Here is a 9,359-nt window from a genome sequence, read left to right as displayed (position 1 = left end):
GTGGGTTTTAGACACATACTTCCAAAGTCTGGCTGAAATTCTGGGGCTTCCCCCTGGCAGTGGAGAAACCTGGGACTGAGCCTGCAGCCTCTGCAGCGCAGGGGAACCCCAGTTTGAGCTGGGTGGTGCCACAGGCTGGGCTCTGCTGCCCGGGGATGGAGCGCCCAGGCACTCCAGTGCAAAAAAAAAAAAAAAAAAAAAAAGGCGTTTTCTGCCTGATGCCCACCCTGAGCTGCTGCGGTTCAGCCTCAGCAGGAACGAGCATTCGAAGTTAAAGGAAGATGCAGTGAAATTTTACAAACAGAAGGGGTCTCCGTGGGCTTGGCCGGTTGCTGTGGGACCTGGCTGAGGCACCTCAGCCCCTTCCAGCCCCCGCCCCGGCTCTGCTGCCATGGGGCCGTGGGCAGGGACATGCTCCCCCCCCGCTGTCCCTGGGGTGATGGTGGCTGTGGGGGGACAGGGCTGGCTGCTGGCCCGGGCTGGGACCCCCCACTGCTGAGTCCGAGGGGTGAGAGGTCCTGGGGTGCCCCGTGAGCCCCACGGCTGCAGAAGAGACCTGGGGTGCTTCTCCCACCTCAGCTGGTGCTGGACCTCCAGGACGGGCCAGGAGCACACACACCCCCCCCACCCCCCCACTGCCCCCCCCGGGGCTGGGTCCCTCCCGCCCCTCCCTTTGCCACGTGGAACTGTCACAGGTGGAACTGTCACACGCTGCTCCCGCACCTCCGCCACGACCCAAAGCCCATCTCGCTGCAGATGAGGGCGAGACCCATCCGGGCTCCACCACCGCCTCGCCGCGGTGCCACGGGGGGGCCCAGCGCTGCTGGGGGGCACACACAGAGCACCCCGGCAGGTGCCCCATGCACAGGGTGGGGCCTGACTGGGCCCCCGGGTCTCTGGCCCCGCCACGTTGCCCAGCCCCTGCCACCAGCCCCCTCCCCGTGGGGTCCCTGCGCGGGGTCTGTTGGTGAGCAGTGTGGGAGGGCTCAGCCCAGCTGTGCCCCCCTCCCCGCCTTGTGCCCGCTGTCTGGCCCTGAGGGGCCTTTGCCCACCCGCGGGCACCCGCCTCAGGGCAGATGTGCGGATTTGAGGGGTGTTTGCAGAGCGATGGGTGCAGGGGCTCCAGCCGGGGGTGCTCCCCGCCCCAACACCCCCCACAAGCTCCAGAGAACTGCGGCAGCCTCTGCCCGCGCCAGGCCCCGGTGCTGCCCGAGGAGCCAGCGCGGGGGCCGTGCAGTGCCGGCCGTGCTGCAGCGCACAGGGCGCTCCTGGGAAAAACCTCCCCGAGAGAGCGAACAGCGGCTTCCGACGGGACCAGGCAGCGCTTGAGGCTTCTGAGCTGCAGAGCAGGAGCCTGGGGGCGGCCGAGGGGCTGAGCGGGACGGGGCGGAAGCTGATGGAGGAGCCCTCCCTCACCACGGCACCAGCCCGCTTGTGTCATTCTGTTTTTCTCAGCCCAGGCGTGGCCCAGCGCTCCCACACGCAGCAGCGGAGGAGCAGGGCAGGGGCAGCCAGGGGGTTGTCCTGTAGCAACACCCCTCTCCCTGTCCCCACGCTCCCCTCACAGCGGGCACCCATGGGGAGACGCTGCCAGGGGCCCGGCCAAGCGCTCCTGTCACTGCACACACAACCAGCGGGGAGGAACTTAGTTATCCTTTTATTTATAAACAAATCAACGTAAAATAAGTGCAGAGGAAAGCACTGGCTGACCCCGCACGGGGACCTGTCTGCAGCGGGCCAGCGTCAGGTAAAAATGAGGGGTCCCAGGGCCGCCGCTGTGAGCGACGGGGCTCTGCGAGTGGCCAGAGCCCCACCTCCCCCCGACCACACTGGTGCAGCGGCAGGGACTGCAGCACAGACATCGCTGTATAACAAAAAGCCTTTTTATTACTTTGGGGTTTGGGTTTGGTTTGGTTTTTTTGTTTTTTTTTTTTTGCAACTTTTCCCCTTAGGGGTAAACCTGACCCAGTGCAAGAGACTGGAGGGTTATTCAGCACGGGGGCCCATTCTGCTGCTGGCCAGGGCCTCGCGGGTGGCAGGGATGAGGGTGGGAGCCGCTGCTCTGGAAGCGGAGGGTGAGCTAAAGGCAGGAGAGGGAAGAAGTGCTTGCCGTGGGGAGCCCCGGCCCAGCCCCTTGGTCACCGCAGAAGGGAAGCGCCTGCGGGAGCACAGGCCTGGGACAGCCCTCGCCTGCCCCCGCCAGCCCTTCCCCAGCTTGCCTCAGGCCGGGCAGGCGCAGCCCCCGTCCCCTCGGGCAGCCCTGAGCCCCGCAGCTGCAGCCCCGGGGACACGGCGGGGACACGGGGGCAGGGAGGGGGAGCGCTCCCCTGCGCCCCTCGCAGCTGCAGTAACGCGTCTGGGACAGCAGGTTACCGCTCAAGTGCCATCAAAAATAAATACATTAGACTGTCTGAAACAAACAGGTGCCATCGGGTAGGGCCAAGCCCTTTCAGGAAGAGCAGCGCAGGGACAGGTCACCCCGCGGGGGGATCCTCTGACCTGCCAGACCCAACACCCTCTCGCACACGCTGAGCTGGGACGGACCGAAACGCCAGAGGGCTGGGAGGGCCCCTGGGAAGACGAACCTTTGCATCTCTGGCTGAAAAATCTCCAAGAGTTGCAAGTGTAACAACAGGTAGAAAAATCATTTCCTCATTTTAAACAGATAACTCCTTATATATATAAAAAAAAAAAATTAAAAAAAGCCCTCAAAAAAAAAAAACAAAACAAGACAGAAGGATCAGTGAAGTCCTGCAGCATCCAGCCAGCCTCTGACGCCGACCCAGGCCCATCCTGGCCACGGGCACGCCAGACCCAGCCACGCTCCTCAGCTCGCCCACTGCTCGCTCCACACTCCTGGGCAGCACCGTGTGGTGGCACGCAGCCCCCCCAGTCAGAAATAAATACAAAGGGCTCCGTCCCCGGCCCAGCGTCCCCAGCTGGAGGAAGGCCAGAAGCTGAGGGGCAGGCAGAGCTCGGGAGGCGAGTGGGCCAGGCGGCTGGGCTCCCCCAGGCGTGGAAGACAGGGACGGGGGCGGTTGCTCTGAGCTTGCCACGGTGCTACAGGGGCCGAGCACGGGGCGGGGGCACCGTCCCCCTGGCAGCCGGAGCATCCAGCCCCCCCAGCCCCCCGCCCCTGCGAGGGGACAGGAGCCAAGGGCCGCCCTGTGCAGGCTAGGCTGGGAGCGCACGAGCCCCGGCGAGAGGGAGAGGAGCCCCGTGCCCGCGGGCTCTGCTCAGAGCCGCTGCTCCATCCCGGGGAGGCCGGACTGGGAGCCCGCGGAGAAACGCTGGCTGGGCAGCAGGGAGAGACCCTCCGCTTCCAACAGGCCGCCCACGACTCGAGTCCGGTGCGAAGCCCCGGGGCCGGCCGTGCGCCAGCCCCCTCCCGAGTGGCGCGGGGCCTGGCCGCTGGCGCAGGGGCGGGCGGGCGGCTGGAGCCCTGCGGCGGGGCCGGGGCGTCGGCGAGGTGTCCATCTGCGGCGTGAATGGGTGTGTGTGCATGCGTACCTGTCGGCAGGCGAGCGTGGGGATGGATGGCCAGGAGCGGAGCTTCCAGGATCCGCCCTGCCAAGTGTCCTCTCAGAATTTGCCTTGCTTTAGCTTGTCGATGTGGTAAGTGAGCTTCAGGGCTGGCCCCAGCTTCAGCCCCATGTACTTCATCATCATGTCACTCCGCAGCAAGAGCAGGGCTTTCCCGTCGATCTCCTGGAAGTGGGGAAAAACAACAGCACTCGTGAGTGCACCTGTGAGCCCTAACCCTGACTGCTGAGCACACGGGCCTGAAATGCCGCCAGCGAAGCCACACGGCTGGTGGGTGAGCACTGCCCGGCAGTGGGGCAGGGCTGTGCATCGCTGCAGCGTCCTGGCGCAGGTGTCCCCATGTCCCACAGAATCCCAGAATCATCTCAGTTGGAAAAGCCCTTGAAGCTCCTCCAGCCCAACCATGACCCTCCCCCTGACCGTTCCCAACTCCCCCAGATCCCTCAGCGCTGGCTCAGCCCGACTCTTCAACCCCTCCAGGGATCCCGGGGACTCCCCCCTGCCCTGGGCAGCCCATTCCAACGCCCAACAGCCCCTTCTGCACAGAAATCCTTCCTCAGAGCCAGCCTGACCCTGCCCTGGGCAGCTTGAGGCCATTCCCTCGGGGCCTGGCGCTGGGGCCTTGGCTCCAGAGACTCATCCCCCCTCTCTGCCCCCTCCTGGCAGGGAGTTGCAGAGGGCCAGGAGGTCTCCCCTCAGCCTCCTCTTCTCCAGACTGAACCCCCCCAGTTCCCCCAGCCGCTCCCCAGCAGACCTGTGCTCCAGACCCTGCCCCAGCTCCGTTGCCCTTCTCTGGCCACGCTCGAGTCATTCAATGACCTTTTTGGGGTGAGGGGCCCAAAAACTGAACCCACTCCTCGAGGGGCAGCCTCACCAGTGCCGAGCCCAGGGCTCAGATCCCTTCCCTGTCCCTGCTGGCCACGCCAGTGCTGACACAAGCCAGGATGCCATTGGCCTTCTTGGCCCCCTGGGCACACTGCTGGCTCATTCTCAAACCCCCCAGTCCCTCTCTGACTGGCAGCTCTCCAGCCACTCCTCCCCAGGCCTGTAGCCCTGCTGGGGGTTGTTGTGGCCCAAGGGCAGCCCCCGGCATTTGCCCTCAGTGAAACTCCCCCAGTTGGGCTCAGCCCATGGCTCCAGCCTGCCCAGGTCTCTCTGCAGAGCCTCACCCTGCCCTGCTGCAGCACAGGGGTCCAGCCCAGACCCCGCGTGGTGGTGGTAAATCTGCTGGGTGATAAACACCACGTGCCACTGGTCACAAAATCCCGAAGGTAGGTGAGGAGGAAGGGAAAGAGGGGGGTTTCCCTGATAGGAGCAGCACAAGGGAGCAGTCTCACTCAAGGGCATCGTCATCCCACTGCAGGAGGAACCTCCTGGTAGAGGACACACTGGCCCTGGAGCAGCCCTGCCGTGACACACCCAGCCCTGAAGTCAAGGTTGAAGAAGGAGGCAAGGACCAAACCCTGTAAACCCAGAGAGCATCACTGCACACAAAGCAGATTTCTGGAGTGTCTAAGCAAAGTCCCAGCAGCTGGTAGAGCAGCGGTGGAGCATCACAGCTTTTAAAAGTATCTGTTGCTTCACAACTGAAGCTGATGTGTCCCTCACTGAGGCTGAGGAGGGGAGGGATCACAAAGACTGAAATAACCGCAGAGCAGCTTTGCACTTAGCACCTGCAAATGGAAGTTTTCCCGTCCCTTGCAACACTCCTTTCCTTGATCTGGCCCAGAACTTTGCTGAGCACAGGTTTCCATGAAGAAAATGTTAATGGATTTATAAATGAAAAATAAAAATCACAACCTCAAACAACAGAAAATCCTGTCCTATGTCAATGTCTCACACTTGGTAAGATCTCCAGTATTGTCCAGTACCAGGTTTGTTCTGCTACTCCCTTCTTCAGATGAAAGCCAAGTTCTTCCTCAGGACTGCCAATACAGGGGACTTCCACCCCTTAGCAGAGGTGAGCACTCTCTTGCATAATTAAAACATTTTTCAATTAATGGTGGTTCTAAAATAGAACTAATTTAAAAAAAAAAAAAAAAGAGAGTGTTGTCCCAGCCCAGCACATCTGCCTCTCCTGCTGGGGAAGACGGGTATGTTCTCCTACTGGTCTTGTAACTTCACGAGCACCACCAGGTATAACATGGACTTAATCAAAAGGCAGCGGGAAGACAAACTGTGTGGCAGGAATGAGGATGTGAGGCTGCCAAGATTTTTGTAGCTTTAGTTGTACAAACGCCGTGCTGTATGTCTGCAGCTATTTTACACTTGAAGACACGCACAAGAACCAGAGCCTTAGGAGACCTTTTTTATTGCAACCAGGGGGTTAGCAGCAACACACTCAAGGAATTCTGCTTGGAAGATGTTTCTTGCCAGGAGAAATTTGCTATGAGGTGAATATTAAGATTCCAGGACGAACAGGGGCTTGTGTTTTCAGCACTAGGGTTCAAATCCAGCCGAGAGTTGAGCGCTCTGTACGCGCTCCGTTAGCTGGGCTGCGGTGGCCTGAACACAATGCGAGCAGGATTTATCAGTACGTTTTTCTTAGCACAAAACTCCAGCGGGTCCAAAGCGCTGCCACTCTGCCTGTCCCAGATTTTCCTTGTGTGACGATCTGCCCCCTCCCACACACAACACACGTGTACACACACACACACACACACACACATCCATACTCACATGTTTTCGAAAGAGGTCAGCGTGGGGTCCCAGCTGTGGATCCGACTCCCGTATGAACTGCATCACCTCCTCCACCGTCCAGGACGAGGGGTCGCGGCTGCTCAGCCGCGAGATGTCTCGAGACCCGAGGTATCTGTCTGAACCTGGGGGCAAGGCGAGACAGCAGCCGTTACTCCAGGTATCCCCGCAGCATCGCTCCAGCAGTCATTCCCCCTCAATCTACCACTCGGTGTCCTCTCACAAAGCAAGGGCAGAGACAACACAAAGGGCACGTGCCAACCGTGCCCCGGAGACTCCTGCAGCACAGGTCTAGCACCGAAGCCTCTCCTTAGGCCTTACTTTTTGGGGCAGCCTTCTACACTGAGCCCTCTTCCTCACTCTAAACCCCAGCTCCCCCTTTCCCCACTGCAGCTGGGTTTGGCCCCCACGCTCCCACTCTTCCTTGCCCATCTACTGACAGTTCCCACCTTTGCAGAAAACAATCCCCCATTCCCACTTCATGCACCGCTTCTGCTCCCTGGATCGCCACCTTTAGCAAATTTAACTCGGCAAAGCTCGTTGTTATTTTCCTTGGCTGTGTTTTCTGATGGACTGAGCCCACGTGTGAAAATCTGTTGCTGAAGCACCGCCTGAGCTAACAAAAGTCCCGCTCCCGACGCGCCGGCATCGTCCCAGCCCACGGTCCCAGCTCTCTGCCTGCACACACAGATGTGGGGGCAGGCAGACGGATCGAGGCAGCAGCAGCCTGAGCTTTTTAGAGGCTTTTATTGATGCCGTGCACCTAAAATGACAACTTTTTTTTGCAAACACCTAGATTTGACACATGCGGATTTACTGCAACGAACAGTTCTCCTGCTCCTACTCCTCTACGCAGACCAGAGCCTGTCTGACAGCTGCCCGGCCCCCCGGCCCCACTCCCAGCCTCCTCAGGCTGTTCTCGACTCCCCGGCCATTCCTGATCCGGCCTCATGGACCAGGCAGCCCTTCATCACTTTGACAGTTCCCTGCCCAAGCTTGTGAGTTCAGCTCCTGCCTACTCCTTCCTCTGCGCTGACCTCCAGGTCCAGCTAGTCACCGCGCCAAAGGAGCATCACCTCTCCGTACTTCCACCCGCCCATCTGCCACATCTCTAGAGGCACCGTTAAACCTAACAGACTACCTGTTTAACAGCGCAGAGGCCAGTCTCTGGTACTTGATGAAGTTAGAAAGGTGTAACTGGAGTTAGAAAAGCCCTTTATTGCCAAATTTACAATCGGGAGGGCTGGCTTCTTAACTCTCTTACCCCCAGAGCTAAGCCTACGCAAGGCAGAGGTGCTGCCCTGGGTGAGGCTAGAGGGTTGGTGCAGGTGCCTGTATCCTTGCAGGCGATAGTCTCTGGAGCTCCTGCTGTGGCTGGATGAATTGACAGAGTTCAAGGCAGAGTCCATGGGGTCCAGGCGAGGCTCCAAGGGCCCTGGGAGCCCATCTCCCAGAACAAAGGTTTCACCTGGAACGCACCAAGCTGCAGTCAGTGCACCCGAACGCCAGGCAGCCCGACGGAAAGCACAACGGCAGCGAAGGCAGCACTCGCCCAGGGCCGCGGGAGCGGGGCCGAACCCGCCTCGGCCCTCTCCTCGGAAGCACAGAAATTAAACCAGGCTCTGCTACAGCGCTGCAGCCTGGTGTCTGCCTGGCAAATGCCAGTCCAACCAGTCAGCAGTGACAACGGCCGGTACCCAGCCTGGAGCCACAGCTACTCTGCTCATGCCACCACCAGCTCCGAGTCGCAGTGCCGTGCCCTTATGGCTTCCAGAGGCCCTTCTGTGGCAGCGGGGCACGGCGGCGGAGGGCTGCCCGTTCTGGCTGCCAGGGGACACTGGACTCACACAAATGCCCTCCGCAGGGAGAGGGGACTCCCCGAGGGGTGAAGCACCACCGCACATCACTGCTGTTAGCATGCAGGGTAAGGGACCAGGCGGTTGGGATTGTGGGGGCTGGTTAGAAAGCCTCATGCTGTGGCCGGGTGAGCAGCACACATGCAGAGCAGGAGGGAGCAGCAGGCTCCTCTGAGCAGCCCAGGGGCACTGTCACAGCCTGGCAATGCTCTCACAACAATGGACTCACAGGCCCCAAAAGCAAGGTGATGGCGACCAGCTGCTCACCCCTCCTGACCTGCTGGGCCCTTTTTCATTGCTGAATCAAGCTGGTGACCAACACCCTTTGCTGGGACATGCGCAGGAGGGACAAGGCAGAGGGCTCTCCCTGGGCAGGGGTCCCAGTGCGAGACTGGCTTCTTTACCTTATCTTCCAAAAACGCATTTAATTTTCAGCTGTCAAGAGCATCATTAGGATGGAGGGGCTGAGGAAGCCATCCAGGGTGATATATAGTAAGGCTGAGCCAGCAAGATCTCCCTTTGCTGTTACACTGCAACAGCTTCATCCCAGCACCCTGCGTTTGTAGCTTTTACTATGACATCCCCAATCTAGCTTCAGTCCAGGTGGACCTGATGCCTCATGAGTCATTCTGAAATACTTATATTCTTTATCATGAAATACCTGGCAAGTTTGTACAGCCAAAGAGGAAAGCAGCTCCTACAACAAGGGGTATTACCTGTGCACTCTGGGCTAGGCCACAGCATCTGGCTGGGAGCTGGCGTTTCTCTACCAGCCCTTGTAGAAACTCTGTCTCTCAAACACCACGGTATGTGACAAGGATGAAGGAACCTGAGCAACTGCCCCAGTCAGGCCCTAAGTTTCTTCCCTGGGACTTCCCAGACTACAGGAGCAGCAGGTGAGAAGCCAGAACAGGAGGTTGTGCAGAACTGGGATGGTGGTGAGGGTGCAGAGACCATACTGCAGCCCACGAGACCCAAAAGCTGTTGAGACCTTCCCAAATTATCTTGCTAATCTGATGCTGCCGTGCTCCAGTGAAGGGCGACGCAGCTTCCCAGAGCCTGAAGTGGTACCTGAGTGTTGCAGCAGTTGGGCCCCACCAAATGGAGCAACCTCTCTCGGAGGCACATTATTTTCTCTGGTTTCTGTGAACTGTGGGACTGTTGTGTGAACTGGGATCCTCCGGTTTCAGTGCTGTCTGAGCAGAGCTTTTGGAGGCGAGTTCAGCTGGAGGCAGCCAGCCCACACCTTCCCTGGCTTCATCT

The 9,359-nt window shown here is 59.8% G+C and overlaps 1 protein-coding gene across 7 annotated transcripts in view; it reads right to left on the bottom strand.

Moving 5' to 3' along the window:
- Window positions 1-1,638: 1,638 nt before the first annotated feature.
- Window positions 1,639-9,359, bottom strand: part of SCMH1 (Scm polycomb group protein homolog 1) — a 75,516-nt gene continuing 67,795 nt past the window's right edge. For 5 of the 7 annotated variants that reach the window (XM_074925919.1, XM_074925918.1, XM_074925921.1 and 2 more), the window contains 3 exons: window positions 7,505-7,708; window positions 6,223-6,365; window positions 1,639-3,708 (listed from right to left, as the gene is read on the bottom strand). In XM_074925919.1, coding sequence (XP_074782020.1) covers window positions 3,583-3,708; window positions 6,223-6,365; window positions 7,505-7,708 — 473 coding nt within the window. In that variant the 3' untranslated portion in view covers window positions 1,639-3,582. The remainder of the gene's footprint in view (window positions 3,709-6,222; window positions 6,366-7,504; window positions 7,709-9,359) is intronic. The other 2 variants (XM_074925922.1, XM_074925923.1) reach the window with 1 other exon arrangement.

Source organism: Athene noctua, chromosome 24 (assembly GCF_965140245.1).
Source record: "Athene noctua chromosome 24, bAthNoc1.hap1.1, whole genome shotgun sequence".
Taxonomy (NCBI): domain Eukaryota; kingdom Metazoa; phylum Chordata; class Aves; order Strigiformes; family Strigidae; genus Athene; species Athene noctua.
The sequence above is the reverse complement of the archived record's forward strand: the minus strand, read 5'-3'. Positions and strand labels throughout refer to the sequence as shown.